Source organism: Trichosurus vulpecula, chromosome 1, assembly GCF_011100635.1.
Source record: "Trichosurus vulpecula isolate mTriVul1 chromosome 1, mTriVul1.pri, whole genome shotgun sequence".
Taxonomy (NCBI): Eukaryota; Metazoa; Chordata; class Mammalia; order Diprotodontia; family Phalangeridae; genus Trichosurus; species Trichosurus vulpecula.
Genome location: NC_050573.1, coordinates 212,771,341 through 212,793,198, shown reverse-complemented (window position 1 = coordinate 212,793,198; position 21,858 = coordinate 212,771,341). Strand labels below are relative to the sequence as shown.

General features: G+C 35.8%; 1 protein-coding gene across 1 annotated transcript in view; it reads right to left on the bottom strand.

Moving 5' to 3' along the window:
• CD226 (CD226 molecule) overlaps positions 1-21,858 on the bottom strand; it is a 97,373-nt gene that overhangs the window by 33,564 nt on the left and 41,951 nt on the right. The window contains exon 3 of the mRNA XM_036741338.1: positions 3,798-4,145. Within this exon, the coding sequence (XP_036597233.1) occupies positions 3,798-4,145 (348 nt within the window). The remainder of the gene's footprint in view (positions 1-3,797; positions 4,146-21,858) is intronic.

The following is a 21,858-nucleotide window of genomic DNA, read 5'->3' as shown; positions in this document are numbered from 1 at the left end:
TTTGTTGTTTGATCTTTCATTTTTACTCATGTCTGATTCTTCACAATACCATTTGGGGCTTTCTGGACAAAGATACTAGAGTGATTTGTCATTTCCTTCTCCATCTCATTTTATAGATGAGGAAACTGAAATAAACAGGGCTGAGTGATTTGCCCAGGGTTACACAGCTACTAAATACTTGAGGTCAGATTTGAACTCACAAAGGTGAATCTTCCGGACTTTAGGTCCAACACTCTATCCACTGTACCACCTAGCGGCCTCCAATATTGCTGTTATTGTGTACAATGTTCTCCTGGTTCTGTTCACTTCACTTTGCATCAGTTCATATAAGACTTCTTAGATTTTTCTGAAAGTATTCCGCTCTTCATTTCTTATGGCACAATAGCATTCCATCACAATCATATATCACAACTTGTTCAACCACTCCCCAATTGATGGGTATTTCCTCAATTCCCAATTTTTTGCCACCACAAAAAGAGAAATGAAAATGGTAATAAGCCATCAATGAGGATGAAATTAAGTCGATTATTGGCAGTTATTTTGCCCAATTTTGTCCAATGCCATTAACACTGACAATCTAAGTGAAATGATTAATATTTACATAAAGATAAAGTGCCTAGATTAATAGAAGAGAAAATAACCTCTCTTGGAAAAAGAAATTGAAAAAATAATAAATGGCTTTCTTAAGAAAAAAAATTCCTGAGACCAGAAGGATTTGCAAGTGAATTCCACCAAACATTTAAGGAACAATTAATCCCAACACTACATGAACTCTAAAAAAATAGGCAAAGAAGTTATAACAAATTCCTTCTATTACACAAATATGGTTTTTATACCTAAACCAGAAGAAGTAAAAACAGAGAAAGAATCTACAAACCAATTTCCCTAATGAACACTCATACAAAAAATTTTAATAAAGTGCTAGCAATGAGGTTACAGGAATAGATCACAAAGGTCATGTAATATGAGCAAATAGGATTATATCAGGAGTACAAGGCTGGTTCTACATTAGGAAACCTATCAGTATAATTGACCACATCAGTAACAAAAACAAGAAAATCATATTATTATCTCAATAGGTTCAGAAAAAACTTGTGACACAATACAACACCCATTCTGACTAAAAACACCAGATAGCATAGGAATCAATGGATCTTTCCTTAAAATGTAAGTAGCATCTATCTAAAACCAACAGCAAGCATTTTCTGTAACAAGGATAAAACAGAAGCCTTCTCAATAATTTCAGGGGTCTTTACCATTGCTTTCAAAGATACCCATTATTATTACCATTGTGTGTTATATTAGAAATGGTAGCTGAAGCAATAAGACAAGAAAAAGAAATTAGAAGAATAAAAATAGGCAACGAGGAAATAACACTATGACTTTTTGCAGATGCTATGATGGTATACTAAGAGAAGTTTAAAGAATCAACTAAAAAGTTCGTTGAAACAATAAACAATTAGCAAAGGTACAGATGCAAAATAAACCCACATAAATCAAGAACATTTCTATATGCTACCAACAAAACTCAGTAAGATGAGATAGAAAGAGAAATGCAACTTAAAATAACTGTAGACAATATATAATACTTGGGAGTCTGCCTGCCTTGACAAACACAGGGATTATATGAACACAAATAAACACTTTTCACACAGATAAAGACAGATCTAAACAAAGGGAGAAATTAATTGCTCATGAATAGGCTGAGCCAATAGGATAAAAATGAGAATTCTACATAAGTTAATTTACTTATTCATTGTGATACCAGGGCCCCTGTTCCCTTGAAACCATAAATGATATTGATCCTCAGGGTCTCCACTCACTCATAACCAAAAGTGCTCCTCTCTGTCCTTGAACTGTGACCTGGAAATTGGTATAGGCAATGACGCTGTCAAACAGATTCTGGTCCTGTGCCCAGTGCTAGCACAGGCATCCCCTGTAATCTCTTTCCAACCAGTTGTCCAATCCCCTTATCCATCTATGGCTTGAGATATCATGACATTTCTGCTGCTGCTGTCGTAATCACCATGTCCCACTCCTGTGCTGCATTTATGTAGGCTCCATGTCAGCCTCCACCCCCATGTCACAGATCTCTTTTTCTGACCTCCTAAGTTGTGGTGGGCTGGAAGGATGTCTCATCAATTAATCATACATTATACAACCCTGTAAGATTACTTTCATTATCCCCACTACAATGAAATGATTGTAAAAATTCTCATTTGTTCTTCGATTATGATGAGCAAGAATAAAATGCAGTATAATAAACCTGTATCTATACCACTTACCTGCCTAAAGCATTTTCTTGTCTTGGTCCATTGGAGGTAGTTGGCAGATACTTTTTATTCATATTCTTTAGACTATTGGGGGACCCTAGACCCTATAAGCAATTCTATAATATAGCCTAATTAAGTAAGGAATATTTTAGAAATGAACTTCTTTACTTGTCCAAAAAGAGACAGAGTCAGTATTTAAAAGTCTGCCCCCCTTCCAAGTTTTTTGTATAAAGAAATGTTCTGTTGACCTCTTTTTGGCTCAGAGTTACAAATTCAACATTGAGCTCACCCATAACTGGGATTATCATCAATGGGAATAATGAAGATGTGAGTTAGCCCGCAGTGATTAAGTGTGAAAATCAGTTACGACTTTGGCAAACTCTTTTCTTGTTACACACAGCTGCTGCTGCTGCTGCTGCTGTTGCTGCTGCTGCTGCTTATACAGAACCTTAAGCATTTTTTCTTCAGTTCCATTTCAGAAAGAAATGTCAGCCTGGGCACTGCCAAGAATATGAAGGAGGCAGCCCAAACCTGGCTTGGCTTTAAAACTCTAAATTAAAGCCAAAGTAAATGAGCTGACTAAAGGCATATGGAAAATAAAAGCATAAAGTGATAGACAACTTCTGTCAGCACCAAGAATAAAGGATTATTTTTGGTATGTTTCTCAGAGTGAAAGAGCAATGCTAGGGTCCACATTTTAATCCTGAATAGAGCTTCAAGTCTCCTATCCCTTACTCAAATATAAGATGGAACCTAATATAAACCATCCCCATGACTTCCTTCAAAGTGAGTATATTTCTTTAATGAGAGCTTTGTTTTTTCATTATGTCCTAATTGTGAAGATTATAGAGGTCATAAAGGCTCAAGTTTATGACAAACAAATACAGAATAATACCCAGAATTGATTGGTCCATTCAATCACATTCCACAAAGATTCATTAAGTCCTGAAACAGTGGCATACAAGATGCTTTGGTGGAATACTAAAGAAATAGAAGACACAATCTCAGTTCTCAAAAATATACAGTTTAGTTAGATATACAGTAATGAATATGTATGTATTATCTAATCTACATTAATATCCCCTTCCATAGAATGTAAGTTTGTTCAGGGAACAATCTACTTGTTATTTTATTATTGTATTTATCACCTAGCACAATTCCTGTGTCTAGAATCATTGTAAAAACTCACTGGACTGGATTGGTACACAAACAAATATTAGAGATCATTTCAAGACCATTTATATCAAACATATATCTTAACCTGACAGACTTAGCAGCTTCTTCATTTCAGGAACAAGGCAAGTAAAAAAATTGAGGGGAGGGTATTATGAATTTACTGTGATTTCTATGATCAGAGACTAAACAAGGGGTGACTTGCTGAAGATTACAGTAACTTCTAATCTCCTTAAATTATTCTATTGGAACTAATTTTTCATACTAAATAATCCTTAACGGAAACCAGTTACTGCAGTTACTGGAAATTTCTAAATTCATAACAATCCAAAATTTCATTTTTTTACTTACCATCAGTCACAGTCAATGTCATCACAAAGGTTTCATTTTCTCCTGTGTTGGTGGTTAAGCAACATTGGTAAAATCCTGAGTCAGAAGCAGTGACATTTTGAATGACAATAGAGCTACTTTTCATCCCTTGGCTGCAGCTTATCGATATTTTTCTTTGGTATTTTAAGCCATAACTTTTCCCGTTGTTCAAGTTACAAGAAGCTAAGTGGTCAATCTGATGGGACCGAATCCTTTCCCATGTCACATGTTTCAAGGGGCTGGCCATGTGAGTCTGAAATACGAATGTGACATTTTTTCCAGGTTCTGATACCATATGGCTATTTGATGGAACACGGATTTCAAAACCATCTGAAAAGAAGCAAAAAAGTGTTTCATATATCTGCTGTTATAGCATGACAATCTTTTGGAGGTAATGACACTTTTAAAAATCTTTTAACAATAATTAATACTGGTATTCAAAATGGTCTTTCTAGTTCCACCCTCTGAGGCAAAGCAAAACAAATCAAATTCCATTAAAAGACTCATTTTCCTTATTTATAAAATGTAAATAAATCTACTTCATGCCTGGCTTAAATCAATTCAATTCAATTGACTTTTACTATGTACCCATTATACATATGACACATAAAGGTAATGCTTTAGTGGACAACTAGCTTAGAGTCAGAAAATCAAGTCCTACTTTTTGTATAAATTGGCCATGAGGCCACAGGCAAGTCATTTAACCTTTCAGCATCCCAAATCTTAAAGCCACTCTCTAAGGTCATTTATACAGATAAGTTGTTCAAATATTGAAGAAGTTTCTTCACTGAGAATTCTCAATAGTGATTAAATCACAAGTCAGATTTGTTTAAAAATGTTGATGGCACTATGCAAGGTGCTGAGAATGTGGAAGAAAAAATGCAATTGTGGCTGTTCTCAAGAAATTTATATGCTACTATGAAGATAGAAATACATACACATATAAGTGAATACAAGGAAATTTGGAGAAAGAGTGAGCACTAACATCTGGGTGGATCAGGAAAAGTTTCATGGCAACTCCTGAAATGAGCCTTGGAGGAAAATAAGAATCCTGAGAGGAAGAGCTGAGGAAGGACTGCATTCTAGGAAACATTAATAACTAGGCATTTAGGACATGGTCAATTCACCATAACTAGATTATAAACTCCTTAGGGGCAGAAATGAGGCTTGTAATTAGGGAAGGTTGATCAGGGCTTTTTTCAGGGTGCAAACATTTTCCTTGTGATAGCCCCTTGCCATATGAGTGACCACTCCTCTTCCCATCCTTAGCCCTGAGAGGCCACTACTTTCACCTTTGCAGAACTCCACTCTTAGGACTCACCTGACTGCTGCCTTCCACTCTTTCTTATTTTTTTATAATTATTTGTTTCATAATTTCTTATAGTATCACATTCACATACCAACATGATTTAGGTATTCCTTAATTGATTGGTATCCTTTTAGTTTCCAGTTGTTGGGTTTTTGTTTGGGGGGGGGGGGGTGTTAAATTTATTTTTTATTTTTCATTTACAACACTCAGTTCCACAAGTTTTTGAGTTCCAAATTTTCTCTCCCTCCCTCTCCTCCTCCCTTCCCCCCAAGAAGGCATGTAATCCAACATTGGTTCTAGATATACCTTCACATTGAACTTATTTACATAATAGTCAAGTTGTAAAGAAGAATCATAACCAAAGGAATGAATCACGAGAAAAAAAGAAACAAAACCAAAAAGGAAGGAAAAAAAAAGAAAGAGAGCAAATAGTTTGCCTCAATCTGCATTCAGACTCCATAATTCTTTCTCTGGATGTGCATAACTTTTTCCATCATGAGTCTTTTGGAGCTGTCTTTGAACCTGGCATTGATGAGAAGAGCCAAGTCTATCAAAGTTAGTCCTTACATATACCATGTGTCTGTAATCGTGTATAATGTTCCCCTGATTCTGCTCCCCTTACTCAGCATCAGTTCATATATGTCTTTCCAGGTTATAATGAAGCCCATCTGCTCCTCATTTCTTATAGCACAATAGTATTCCATTACATTCATATACCACAATTTGTTTAGCCATTCCCCAATTGATGGGCATCCCCTTGATTTCCAATTCTTTGCCACCACAAAAAGAGCTGCTATAAATATTTTTGTATATACTGGTCCATTTCCTACTTGTGTGATTTCTTTGGGATACAGCCCTAGAAGTGGCATTGCTGGGTCAAAAGGCATGCACATTTTTATGGCCCTTTGGACATATTCCAAATTGCTCTTCAGAATGGCTGAATCAGTTCAAAACCCCATCAACAATGTAACGATGCTTCAATTTTCCCACATCCTCTCCCGCGTTTATGATTTTCCTAGGCTACCTTCCCTAGCATTTCTTTTCATTAATTCCCTTGATATTCTGGACCTTTTGTTCTTCCAGATGAATTTTGTTATTATTTTATCCAGCTCTATAAAATAATTTTTGGTAGTTTGATTGGTATGGCACTGAATAAGTAAATTAATTTTGGTAAAATTGTTATTTTTATTATATTTATAGCTCAGCCTAACCATAAGCAACTGATGTTTTTCCATTTACTTAGACCTGACTTTATTTGTGTGAAGTGTTTTGTAATTGTGTTCATATAGGTTGCCCTTCCCTCTTAATAGCCACCTGACCAGATAGGTTGCTTCCAATACTCTTCACCAAAATTTACCCAGAGTTCAATAATTGCTAGTTATGTGTTGTCAGAGACTCTGTGGGATAAACAAGTGCTTGGTCTTATAATTTAGTAAAACTTCCTTTCCACCAGTAATGATTCAAGTTCATTTAACGGAAGGTGTATTCCACAAAATATACTTGAAATACATGGGCATTTCAAAATATTGATTTAAAATTACACTAAGTTGTCAATAATTGACACCACACTTGAGAACAGGTTTGGAAGGAAGGAAGGATGGTGGGTGCCTAAAAGACAGGGAGTAAGGAGGGACAGTCAAAATAAAGACATTATAGATCAGGGAAAGAATTTCAGGAAGTAGAGCCTCAGATGCCAAAGACACAGTTTGCCTACTTCACAATTTTACCTAAGAATGGCATGGCCTTTCCTGGAATGAGCAATTATTGCACTGTTTGAGCAGAGGCATGTTGCAGAGAAGAAAAGTCTTTGTCTTCTGTTTAAGAAAGAGCTTTCCAATAATTAGAGATGTCCAAAAATGGAAAGAGCAGCACCCAGAGGTAGTGAGTTCCCTGTCACTGAATTAGCAATTGTTGGGGACATCACAGAGATAGCTGGGATCACGCTTAGAAAAAATGACAACTGAGATCATTTTCATCTGGTAAGTGGAACAGAGAGAACTATAAAAACCCATGACCACAGACCTGAGGTTGATTTTTACATATGAAAGGTAAGATCAAAACCATGGAACATTTTCTAAACCACCAAACATTTTTGTTGATTACCAGTAGCTATAACCTTTTCAAATATGAAAGACAACAAAGGCATTAAAGGACATACCTCTAATGAGAAATAGTATAAGAAATCAATTTCTGCATGTTTTAACAATAAATAATAACTCGCATATAAGTACCACTTTAATGCTTATAACACTTGAGGCAGCTGGGTGACACAGTGGATAAAATATTGAGCCTAGAGTGAGGAAGAGCTGAATTCTGATCTGGCCTCAGATACTTACTAGCTGTGTAGCCCTGGATAAGTCACTTATTCTCTATTTGCCTCAGTTTTCTCAACTGCGAAACATTGCAGCTATTTCACTGCGTTACTGCAAGAATTAAATGGGATTATATTTGTAAAGCACTTAGCACAGTGTCTGGCACATAACAGGTGATTAATAACTGTTCACTTCCTTCTTCATTATATTATTTCATATAACATTCCCAGCAACCACAGGAAGCATTTTACATTTGGGGAAACTGAAGCATGGAGAGGCTGTGACCTACTATCATCACATAGTTAGTAGGTATCAAGCAGCAAGAGTCAAACCCAAACCTTGCTGACTCCAAACCCTACACTCTTTCCACTTCAGCATAATTCTGCTAAATAATCTTAAAAAGTCACTGTCATCTTCCACTTTGGCACACTCAGTCAAATGATTTCAGCACTAGTTCCACTGGGGATGAGTCTCATCTGTAGCTCTGGTCCAAGTAATTTGGTGTTTAAAGTAATTCACTGTCCTTCCTCACTCTAGACTGAGAAAAATGTCTTACTTCAGAAAGCTGCACATACCTCTGGCAAAGTCAGTCATGTATAGTATCAGTTAAGTTAATCTGAAGGGTATAAAGATGAGAGCCATTTTATAGTATGAGGGAGGAATGGCCCACTTTTTAGTATCTGTAGAAACTGACAGTTAATCATAAAGCCAAAGAATACTAGGCTGAGTTGCACCAAAACCATACTAACTGAAAACTTAATCTAAGAATTTTACCACAGATTTTCTGCCTGACAAATTTCCATAGTAAAATTAGAAGTTTAGTTCAATCTCCTAATATCCCTTAACTGGGAAAAGGAAAGTCTTTCAGCCTATTGTCATTATGGATTTCATAAAATTAAATCTTTAAGGACTATACCCATGAGACATTTCAAAGCAGAGATCTTAGTGAATGCCATATCTGTACTAGGGAAGGTCAAATTTCTAACTGCACTTATGCTCTGCTGGAGTATAATTTGCTGCCCTAGATGGCCATGGTGGGTAGGGGAGAGGTTCCCATCCTCATCCAGGGCTGCCTTACATATGTGCTAAGGAGGGGAACCTCTCTTTCCTCCTGTTACTTTGAATTCTACCATTAGAAATGCATTTGACTTAGCTCTTCTCAGAAATGCAAGGATCTAAAGCTTTTCCAAAGGACTCATGATGGAAAATGCCATCCACATCCAGAGAAAAAAATATGGAGTTGGAATGCAGAGTGAAGCAGACTATTTTCTCTTTTGTTTTGTTTTGTTTCCTTTCTCATAGTTTCTACCATTCATTATAATTCTTCTATGCAACATGACTAATGTGAAAATGTGTTTAATAGGAATGTATGTGTAGAGCGCATATCAGATTGCATGCTGTCTTGGGGAGAGGCAGGGAGGAGAAGAAAATTTAAAACTTATGGAAGTGAATGTCAAAAACTGAAAAAAAAAATGAATCAAATATTAAAAAAAGAAATTCATTTGTCTATAGTTTCCCAGTAAAAAGGAAAATCAGGTGAAGGTGCAACACATTAAACTCTTCATAGAATCATAGCCTTACTGAACCTTAAAGCAGGGGTTCTTAACCTTTATTTTATTTTATTTGTCATGTCAACCTTTGGCAGCTGGGTGAATCCCTTCTCAGAATAATGTTCTTTAGTACATCAAATAAAAGACATAAGATTATTAAAAGAAGCCAATTATGTTAATGTAGAGTTAATAAAGTATTTTTAAAAATAAAAAACAAGTTTGTGAATTCTAGGTCAAAAGAAACCTTAGAAGTCATATAGTCAAAAAGCATAAATCCCCTCCTACAACACCCATAATAATCACACAGACTTATCTAGGCTCCACTTTTATCACTAGCTTGTGAAGCAGCTATTTCAGTTTGCAACAGTTCCAGTTGTTAGAAAGTTTTTATTTATAGTGAGTTGAAATCTGCATCCCTGTAACTTTGCATTTGGTACTAATTTTGCCCTCATGAGTCTAACAAAACAAATTAATCCATCTTTCAAGTAATTTTTCAAATATTTGAATTTCAAAATTTACATTTCCTGTTTCCCCTGTTCTTCTTGCTTCTCTTCTCAAGGATAAAAATTCCCAAATCCTCCAACTGATCCTCCTGTAGCATGGTTTCAAATCTCCTTATTTGAATAATAACTAGCATTTATTTAGCACTTTATTGCTTCCAACACTTGAGACAACTAGTGACACAATGGATAGAGTACTGGGCCTGGAGTGAGGAAGAACTGAGTTCAGCTCCAGCTTCAGATGCTCACTGGTCAACTGGTCACTGGTCAACATCACTCCTAAAATCTGGAAGTCAAAAACAGGTATTATCTCTAGACTTAGTTTTATGAGACCAAGATACAAGAGGACTATCACTTCCCTCTCTCCAGAAAATATTAAGATCACCCAAGAGACCACATTTTTACAATCATACAATTGACTAAAAGGTGCAGAGCATTCAAGATTCTGTTCTATTTATCACAGTTTGATTTCAATAAAGCATCTGACATTGTAGGGGGAAAAAACATACCCCTGAAGACTTTTTTTCCCAATAAGGAGTCTTGTATGGTCTTAACATATTGATGTTAAGACCATCCAAGATTCCTTGATAAATTAGAATCAAGTGAGGCATAAAACAGAAGACATATAGTCTTCAAAAGTATCCACTCTCATCTAGGATATACTGTAAAAGGGAGATATCCTAAAGATGACAAGATTGTCCAGTTGCATCAAGGTCCAGAACATTACAGGACCTCATCAATGAAATCCATTCTTATTCAAAAGAGATTAGCCTAACAATTCAAAAGATATGACAAATGCCTAATGCAGTTGGATGGCTAGTCCATTGAGATTTGGGGTGAGAGGACAATGTAATGTAGATTACTGAAGAGAAGGTCTCTTGTACCTAGGGTAAGTATAAATTGCTTCTTTCATAGTACCCCCAAATGAGGTTTTTCCTGATCCCTAATCCCAATTGCTAGTTCCTCCCTGAAATTATTAGATAGATAGATAGATAGATAGATAGATAGATAGATAGATAGATAAATAGATAGATAGATAGATAGATAGATAGATAGATAGATAGATAGATAGATAGATAGATAGATAGATATAAAAAGTTCCTTCCCCATACAGATGGTGAACACTTTGAGGATTGTTTCATTTTTGACAGTTTTTCCCTAGTAGAGTACCTGGTATATAGTGTTACTAATTTAAGCCATCTTTGTGCAGCTATCTTATTACATAAACCATGTAGAGAGTGTCATTTGGCCTTGTTAAACTATTTATGTAAATCCAGATTTCATCTTCAATTTTTTTAACTTAACGTAGTTGGAGAGCAATATTCTAATTCTACTAATACTGAAACTTTCCCCTTGAACTGTCATCTAGCCCATATCTTTCCATTTTGTTCATCTGGATCATGAGAGTCTTTGTCAAATTCTTTTTAAAAAAATGTGGCACACTACCCAACAATTCCATTCAAAAAATATTTATTAAATACCTATTATGTATAAGTCACTGTGCTAGATGCTGGGAAATCAAGGACAAAAATAAAATCAGTGATTGTGCTTAATGAGCTTACAGTCTACTGAAGAAAATCAAAATTTTTAATGACCCTTTTAAAAAGGAAATTGTTAGTCTGATGTGGCTTACAGGTATTTAAGTTTCCTTTTCTAAGTTATGACAAATCATCCTTTTAATGATCTGCTCTGAATTTTACCAGGAATCACCATCACACTCACTGTCATATGGTTTCAAATATTCACCTTCTTCATGCTTTTTGAAAATCAGGGTAATATTTTCCTACCTTCAGTCAGATGTCACCTTTCCTATTTTTTCTAGAATTCCCAAAGATCCAACAATCTAGCTTTCTTTCCATTATAACAGTTCCATGTTCTCTCAGAGCCATAGGATGCAATTTCTTGAAGTCAGCTGACTTGAACTCACTGATTCAACTAGGGATTCAACATTTCCTTACTTCAAATGTTCCAGTTTCCTACTGTAATGGCAAGCAAAGTGTTACTTTTTGTTATCTTTTGTTTTGGAGTGGTTCTCAGCACTAAGGCAATCAAGTATCTTTGATGAGCCTTGCCTTTGTTTGAATCAAGAGTCATTGATTGGAAACAATATATATGACATGGTGCTACTCATGATTAAAAATCTTTCCCACACCCTTTTGCTAAGTAGATGCTAAGCCTCAGGCCTACACCCTTTTGCTAAATAGGCACTAAGCCCCAGGGCCCTAAACAGGAGATATATGCTCTGAAGTTAGTGTCTTGCTTTTGGGGCTCACTCACTGGAAGAGTGTTCCTGTGATTTGGCCAGATAAGACTCCGGATAGCCATTGTTAAGAGCCCCCTGGCTTTGAAGAAACCAAATGTTGGTACTTCTCTCTCTGATAACTATGTATGTAATGTCTTAGTCAGACAGCTAGAAGCCTGTCTGTTGATTTGTTTGTTATTTGCTCTGTTTATATAATTTCTGCTTGTAATTTCTGCTTGTGTTTTTTCTGAAGTTCAAGGTGCTACCTTTTTACTTGGAACTAAGTGAATTATATATATATATATACACACACACAAACATATATATACACACACATATATATGTGTATATGCATATATATATATACATATATATATACACACACACACACACACACACACACACACATATATTTTAATTAAAGTGAGATTGTAAACCCTTAAAGTTGCTTTCCTTAGAAAAGCAGATCAAAAAGCCAGTGTTAACAGACCCTCCTGTGTGCTGGTGTTGTTGGTCTTACACCCTCACAGCAGCTGCTAGAAACATTGTTGTTGCATCTACTAATTATTTTTTTAAAATACACTTTCTTATCTGAAGATCATTCTTATTGGTAGAGAAAATACAAGGAAAATTCAAATTGATTATTTCTTCCTTGTCTTTACACCCTGTTATTATCTATGATTCTGTGACCTTCCCATCTACTCCTAGGAGCCATATGTATTACTTATGATTCCTGTCTTCTCTATCATACCTAAAAGAATATATTATTGGCAACATGACAATGTACTCGGCTTAAAGTGAGGAAAACCTAAATTCAAACCCCACATGTGATATTTATTAAGCCTGTGCCCAGGAGCAAATAATTTAGCCATGTTGAGCCTCAACTTCCCTATCTGTAAAATATCAACAATAATTCTATAGCATCTGTCTTCATAGGATTTCTTGGAGGGTCTCATGAAATCATGTATCAAAAGCACTTTGAAAACTTTGAAGTGCTATGTAAATCTATGTTATATTTGCATGACCTTTCCTCTCTTTTGTAGCCAATCTCACTTAACTACATTTGCTTGCATCATTTTTTTTGCATGCCTTCTGATTATCAGACCTCCTCATTGATCTCAAATATAGTCATGTTGTTCTCATTAGATACCTCCCCCTAATAAGTCAGTAATAGAGTGGGAATTACTTTCATAAAATTATTACAATAAGTAACTGTATTAGCAATTTTGACTTGAAGATCTTTCCCATCCATTAATAGGCCATTTGACCTGCTTACATTACAGGAAGCCTAGGTTACACGTGGTGAGAGGAGCTTTCTGACAGGAAAAGGAAGTTCTGTCACAGAAAATGATGAGAGAGAGAGATGTTATGGCTACTAATGGTTGCTGATGGTTGCCCTCATGATTGTTAGAACTGAACAGGCTGACTTAGCTGTACCATGAGTTTGTTTTGGGGAAGACCCCAGCAGGGGGTCGGAGAGGTTTTGGGATGACGGGTTTCCAGGCTGTGATGTGGTGTTTTAGGTTCCTTGCTATTATGATAAAATGCATTGACTGGCTGTGGGAGCTGAACATTTGGTTATGGGATATGATTTTCTGGTGTATGAATAAATGTTATACTTCTTTTACCTTCTTTATGGAGAGTCTCTCATACCTTGTGATACTGAACTATGTAGGCATATTCACAATTATTGTTGATGTTGTGTTTATTGCCTTACTGTTTCAGTAACTGAACAATTCCTTTCAAAAAAGATACATGGAATGCTTATTGCATTAGGGAAGTGGAGAGTAAAATAAAGGGAACATTTCTACACTGGGTATAGCCTTGAAGGAGGGACCAGTATAAGGTTCTGTGTAGCTAAGGGGCAATATGACTATGTTAGGTATTTGGAAAGACAAAGAAAAGTAGAGGGTCCTTGAGATGGAAAGTAGTTCAACAGTGAAGACAAACTCTGCTTTCTCCAGTTTCTTCAACAGTCAGCCTCAAGTCCTAAAATTAGCCTGACTCCAGAGCCTCTGGAGCATCCCCACAATGGTTCTGGTGGTCTCCACACCACCCAGGAAATTGAATTGATCATTATATTAGCCAAGAGCCCAAAAGAAATAACTATAACACATTTTAAGGCTTATGAAGAGTTTTATACATATTGTCTCATTTTATCCTCATCACAGCCCTGAGAGGTTAGTGCTATTATGATTACCATTTTAAAGATGAAGAAACTGAGAGAGTTACGACTTGCCCAGGGTCGAACAGCTAACATCCATCTGAAGGAGGATTTAAACTCGTCAACTCTGCTTCCAATCTAGCCCCTGCAGCCATCATCCAGGGCCTGTCAACAGCTTCTATCAATTCTTAAGGGCCTGAATCTTCAGCAGCCACAGCTACAGAAGATGCAAAAAAGAAAGTTCCTATTGCTAAGGTCCTTGACACTGTCAAGTGGTTTAACATTAAAAACAGATGTGGTTTTATCAATGGAAATGACGTTAAACAAAATGTATTAACATGTTTATTGCAACTACATCCTAAGCTGCACTGGTTTTTTCCATATGACTTTTATCCTTCTATATATTTTGTTTTCCCCTTTTAGAAGCATAGACTATCTTACTTTTCTATTTGGACTCTCCAGTGCGCAGCATGGTTCTTTGTACAGAGCACAAAACTAATGAATTCTTTATCATTCATTCATTCAAATCTTCCTGACTCCAGCATTGTATTTACTATGGCACCTACCTCCCAAGGCAGCTGATTCTACTTTTTGATCATTCTAATTGCTTTGAAGTTTTTTCCTCACATTGAACTTAAATTTGCTTCAGATATTGTTCCCAGTTCTACCCTCTGAGGTCAAACAGAACATATTTAATTCCCCTTCTATGTAATAGTTTTTCTAATACTTCAAACATCTGAAGACCGCTAGCATCCATCTGCCCACTCCCCAGATCTTCTCTCTTCCAAATGAAATAGCTCAAACTATTTCAACTTATCCTGTAGTGTGAAACTGAAGCCATTGCCAACCCTCATGGCTCTCTTCTGGATACCCTTTAGCTTAAATTTTTTTTCTTTCTACACCAAACTTGCTATCTCATTGTATTGGAAACTTCTATTTTGAGGAACTTCTTCTATCTATGCTAAAGGCCCCTTCTCTGACACTTATAGTCTTAGTGAGTTACCTATAGCACTAAAAGATTAAATGATTGTCCCAGGGTTCTAAGCCAGAATGCACCAGAAACAGGTGAAACCCAATCTTGTTGATTCCAAGGCCAGCACAATAATATGCTAGTTCCCTTCAATATCTTTCCTAAAATGTAGTGCTAAGAATTGAACATAAAATTCCAGTAATCTGATCAAGACAATGGACAATGGTATTACCTCCCTAGTTATAAACATTATTTTCCACCAAAATGTAGGCTACAGTTGCATTCATTTCCTCAGCTGCCATATCACAGTATTGACTCATATTGTGCTTGCAGCCCAATTAAAACTCGAGATCTTTTTCAGACAAATTGCTGTCTAGCCATGACTTCCTTACCTTATAATTGTGAAATTGATTTTTTTTTAAAGCCAAGTGTACAAATTTACATTTGTCCTTGTTATGGATATGGATTATGGATTCAGTCCAATGTTCTAGCCTGTAAAGATCTCTTTGGATCATGATTCTGTCATCCAACATATTATTTTCCCTCCAAGGTTTTTGTTCTTTGAAAATTTGCTAAGGATACCATCTGTGACTTAACTTAAGTTCCTTATAAAATGCTAAACAGTGTAAGACCAAGTACCCTTGGGCCTGTCATGGAAACCTCCTTCCAAGCTGACTACTCCTTGGAATCATCCATTCAACCAGTTCCAAGTCCACCTATCTGCACGGTCATCTGACCCGTCCACCCCCAATCTTTCCATTTTTCCCACAATTATGAAATTTTTCAAATGCTAGTATACATGTGGCTTTTGAAAATTCATGCAACCTCTCTGGTTCTTAATGTCTTCACCAAAAAAAATGGTAGTTAGACTGGGTGGGCTTATAAGATCCTTGCTAGTTCTAAATCAATGATCCTACTGTCTAAATAAACTATGTCCACAGAACTCCTAGTATTTGCCAGTTTGGCAATCTTATTCAAAAAAAAACAAACAAATAGTCTGGCTTGACCTTTTCTTGAAGATATGCTGGCCCATTATGATCAACATTTCCTTTTACAAATGTTCACCAACCACCCCATTATTGATAGAATTAAGAGTTTTTCCCCCAGGAATTAAAGTCAAGTTCACTGGTATTTAATTTGTAGATTTTATTCTTTTACCATTTTTGAAAATTGGGGTGCTGTTTGTGATCCTTGAAGTCTGCTTTACCTGAGTTCTCCACAATCACATAAAAATTATTGACAATAGCTCAGTCATCACATCTTCCTTTAAAACCCAAGGGTATAGTTCATAGAGGTCAGAATTTAGTACATCAAATATAGCTGGGTGCTTTTTTTGCCATATCCTTAATTTGTCTTGGTTTTTAGCTACCTATTGAATACTAATATTCTGTATCTCCCATTCAACAATCATTCTCCTTGACAGAGAAATCAAAAGTGAAATATGAGTAGAGGCTTCCCTTTGTTTTCAGGTATCATCATCAGATACTTCCTGAGAGCAATTCTATCCCTTCTTTGATCTTCTTCTCTTCATCAATAGAAAAAGAAAAAAATTGCCATAGATTTTCTCACCAACCTCTCCTCCTTCTGATCCTTTTTTCTTACACCAGTGGTATCAAAAGTAGAAATAGACACCTGTCAGCCATATATTGACTTAGAAAACCACAAGTTCACATTATATGCTCTATTGTATTTACTTATCTGATTAAAAAGTTTCAATACCTCCTTATTGCTTCAGGATAAAATCCAAACTTTTCTGTTTCACATTTAAAGCCCTTCGTAATCTAGCACCAGCCTACCTTTCCAGAATGAATATACTTTGCTCTTTCCATGCTAGATTGCAGTCATACTGGCCTATATACTATTGCCTATATACAATATTCCATCACCCATCTCCATGTCTTTGTACAGGTTCTCTGCCCATGTCTGTAATGCTCACCCTCCTGACATCTACTTTTTAGAATTTTTACCTTTCTTCAAGGTTCAGCTGAAGTGCCACTACCTACAACAGGCCTCTCCTGGTTCTCCTAATTGTTATTCCTCATGCATTGAACTTATTTTGTATTTATTTTGCATTTACTTATTTGTGCATGTTTTGTTTCCCATTAGTAGAACTTAAGTTCCTTATTGGCAAGGCCTTTTAAATTTTTGCCCTTGTATCTTCAACATGTAGCACACACAGTTGGATCTTAATAAATGATAGTTGAATTGAACTATATATTATTTTGAAAATCTAAGTTAGTTTATGAATTCCCCATGTATCCATATTGGTCTCTTTAGATAACTTCCATTTTTTCCTCCTCATTAGGATTTCATTCTCAAAGCCTTCTCATCACAGTTGAGCTGAATTTCCCCAAAGAATTTTAGTCAGAGGGATATTACCTATCCTCTTGCTGAAATCTTCAAAATTTGCTATTCCCAAATCTAGGAAACATATCAAATTATTCCTGGTTTTCCTCTCCTGTAACACAAATTCTAAGATGAGCAGTGTTTTTTTGTTTGTTTTCTCCAAGGTTCCTACTATTTCCACCCTATCAAATAGTTCCTCCTTGTTGGTGAAAATCTGATCCAGAATATAGTTTTCTCTTGTCATTTCATCTACATTTTTAAAGATGAAGTCATCATCAAAGAGCAGTCAAGAAATAATCAGTCCACCTGTTTTTAACAGAGAGAGAGAGTGTGCCCATTCCTCCATCATAACTATTTCATACCTATTTGTGAAGCCTCTCATGTATCCCAGACTTATCTATTTCCTTTTTCTGTCCAGGTCCTCTGTAGTAAATGATGATCATTTATCTTCAGTATCCAGATCTTCTTGTATATAGATAGATAGAGAGATAGATAGATATAGATATATATAGGTATATAGATACATATACATATATATGTATATAGATATAGATACATGTGTGTATGTACGTATATGTGTGTATGTATGTACGTATGATTTTCCCCCAATTACATTTAAAACAATTTTTGGCATTTTTTTAAAGTTCTGAGTTCCAAATTCTAGCCCTCCCACCCTAACCTCCCCCTTCTCTGAGATGGCAAGCAATCAGATGTAGGTTATACATGTGCAATCATGTAAAACATTTCCTTAGTAGTCATTTTGTACAAAAAGACTCAAAAGAAAAAAAATTAAAGAAAGTGGGAAAATAGCATGTTTCAGTCTGTATTCCAAGAATGTCAATTCTTTCTCTAGAGGCAGATAGTATACTTCATCATTATCCTTTGGGATTTCCTTGGATCATTGTATTATTGAGAATACCTAAGTTATTCACAGTTCTTTCATCGAACAATATTGCTATTACTGTATATAACATTTTCCTGATTCTGTTCACTTCACTTTGCATCAGGTCACGAAAGTCTTTCCAGGTTTTTCTGAAATCTTCCTGCTTGTCATTTCTTATAGCACAACAATATTCCATTACAATCATATACCATGACTCATTTAATCATTCGCCAAATGATGGACATCCCTTCAATTTCCAATTCTTTAGCCACCACAAAAAGAGTTGCTATAAATATTTTTGTACAAATAGGTCCTCCCCCCCCCCTTTTTTGTGATCTCTTTGGGATAAAGACCTAGAAGCAGTATTACTGGGTCAAAGAGTATAGTTCCAAATTGCTCTCCAGAATGGTTGGCTCAGTTCACAATTCCAGCAGCAGTACATTAGTCTCCCAGTTTTCACACATCCCTTCCAACATTTATTTTTTTCCCTTTTTGTCATATTAGTCAATCTAATAGATGTGATGTGGTACCTTAGAGTTATTTTAATTTACATTTCTCTAATCAATAGTGATTTAGAGCATTTTTTCATATGACTATAAATAGTTTTGACTTCTTTGAAAATTGCCTGTTCACATCCTTTGACCATTTATCAATTGGGGAATGACTTATATTCTTATAAAAATAGACTCAGTTCTCTATGTATTTGAGAAATGTGGCCTTCATCAGAGATACTTGTTGCGAATTTTTTTCCAAGTTTTTTGCTTTTCTTATAATCTTGTTGCATTGGTTTCATTTGTGCAAAAACTTTTTAGTTTTATATAATCAAAATTACCTAGTTTACATTTTGTAATGTTCTTTATCTCTTGTTTGGTCATAAATTCTTCCCTTATCCATAGATCTGACAGATATTCCATGCTCTCCTAATTTGCTTCTGGTATCACTCTTTATGTATAAATCATGTACCCTTTGGTATACAGTAAGATGATGATCTACACCTACTTTCTGCCATACTGTTTTCCAATTTTCTCAGCAGTTTTTGTGAAATAATGAGTTTTTGTTCCAAAAGCTTGGATCTTTGGGTTAATCATATACCATATTACTATGGTCTTTACTATAATGTAATTTGGACCTAATCTGTTCCACTGATTCACCACTCTATTTCTTCGCCAGGACCAGATTGTTTTGATAATTACTGCTTTATAATACAGTTTGAGATCTAGTATGGCTAGACTACCTTCCTTCACATTTTTTTTCATTGATTCCCTTGATACCCAAATCTTCTTAATGATACCTGGAGGAGTGTGACGCCATTCATTATACTGCCCTACACATGGTAGATGCTTCATAAATATTTGTTGGTTGATCAGTTACAATTGTGAGTAACTAACTGTCATTTGAGAGAAAAAAACCCTGGAACTTTGAACTAAGCAGAATTAAAGGGGATAATCTTAATTTATCTTTGGATTACAATAAATTTTTCCCCATATATATATACACTCAGTTTCAGAGGTGATAAACCATTAGATAGTCCAGGCAATATACATTTAGACTTGAAATCTGAGAGTCCTTTGTTCCAGTCTAATTCTCTAATTGACTTCTTAATAAGATTTTCAGTGTTATTGAGTTCCTAGGACTTTAATCATAGGCTTAACAAATAGTGATGGCAGAAACCAATCCATCTCTGCATCACAGCCTCATTAGAAGCATGTGTCAGGTGACTATACTTTAATAACTTGCTTCAAGAGAGCTCCAGGTGCTTTTCAAATAGCAACAAAATAAGCATGATTTTTCACAATGCTATGTTGCAGAAAAGGCTTCAATTATTTAGCTTAAGTTCTAATGCAACTGAAATTAAAAATCCAGTCATTTTTTAATGCAATTGTGGGTGAAAACAGGAGTAGTTGTAGTTACCAGGCCAATACAGAACTGACAAGTAAACAGAGAGAGCCAGATAGTATAAGAAGGAACATGTCTGAAGCCTGTTTCTGTTCAATATCTTTCATTTGAGGCACGAAAGGAAATCTGTATTATCTATAGGTCAAGGAGTAACCACAGTTGCCAGAGGACAAAAAGATAACTTTTCCCAGACCCAAACTTAACCAATTTTTTTAAATAAAAAGCAGGGGAAAAATCAATAAGTAAACTGAGGACTACAGAGTCTTTGCCCTAGGGCTCCTATTTTAGAGGGTGCTGAAAGCATAAGCAAGTTCTTCAGCAACCAAAGTAATAGAACTTAGAAGAATTAACTTTAATTTTATTAAGAAGATAGGAAGCTACCAAATTGCTTGCTTCCTCCCTCAGTGGCATCTATAGCCTCACTGAGCTCTTCTTCAGCCCAGTCCCACCCTATCCCAGCTCCATGCCTGGGGAAAGCTCAGGATGTCCTGACCTGAGGACATCGTACAGTTTGTGCTTGCAAAAACTTAGCAAAAATATCTTAGTTGGGGATTTGAGTGTTGGGCCATCACATTTTCATCTGAGAAAAAAAGGTTCATGTGACTGGGGGTGAGGAGAAAGCATCAGTAAACAGGCAAGTCTTTCAACATAATGCTACTTAAAATTGAAGCATACACAAAAGCATGAAAGATCTGTGATTCTGTCAGTATCAGAAACTCTAGGTAGCTACCTGTAGAAGAAAGATATTAAGTGATTTGAGCAGGATCACACAATTAGAAAGTACCACAGATGAAATTAGAAACTGTCTTCCTGACTCCAAATCCAGAGCTCAGTATACTGCGCCAGGGTACCAAACATGGGAATTATGTTCTTGTTTTTAAAAACAGGTATATTTTAATGACTGAATTTGAATATAATTGATTCTCATTGTATTTCTATATGTTTTATTTTATGAATTAGAAACATTATTTGGAGAAGGCTTCACCAGTCTGCCAAAGAGATCTATGAAACCAAAAATAAAAAAGTTAAAAATTCCTACACTACATCATGCTGGCCTGCAGAATACCACAGTGCCCCCTGACATACCAAGGTAGTAGGGAACTGCATTCAGTAGCACTCCTCCCCATCTGCTGTCTTTTCTAATAGAACTACTAAAATCCTCATTGTCTTGCCAACCTCTTGGGTCACTGCCATCATCCCCTTAGCCTGAGCCAATAGCATCTGGTAATGGTGATGCTTCAGGAGCCCAGTTTTAAAGAATTCCAAGTGTCTATCTAGGAAACTTTAAATTCCTTAAAACTAGAGCCCTAGAAAAATTACAGCACAGTTTGCTCTTTTCTTATTTATAGCCTATGGATTAAAATACAAGTAACTTTTTAATAAATTTCAAAGAACATTAAAAGTTTTGGGTATTTTTCCTTTTTCAAAGTGAACATACTGAATACAGACAATAATTTTTTTAATCTTCAAACTGAATTCTCCCAATTTTTTTATCACAGGCTTCAAGCTTTTTAATGAGCTACTATTATTTCTGATGTCTTCAGTTCTTCATCTTGCAGTTACTGGTTGTAACAATTTTTATATCTCCATACATTTTGGAGATATATTTAGCTCTAGCCCTTGTGATGAAGTATTCACACTTTTTATAGTTACACCTAGGAATGCTCTCTGTTTTTAATCTACACACACACACACACACACACACATACATACACACCAGCTTGTATGCAGATGCTGCAAGATTTAATGATGCTAGTCATTTTGTAAACTACAAGACAAGTTTGTTTACATCCCTCTTATATCTCTTTGGGTTTATTTTTCTCTATTCACTGTTCCTGAGAAGGTGTTGCAACAATCTTGCTAGCAGCTAC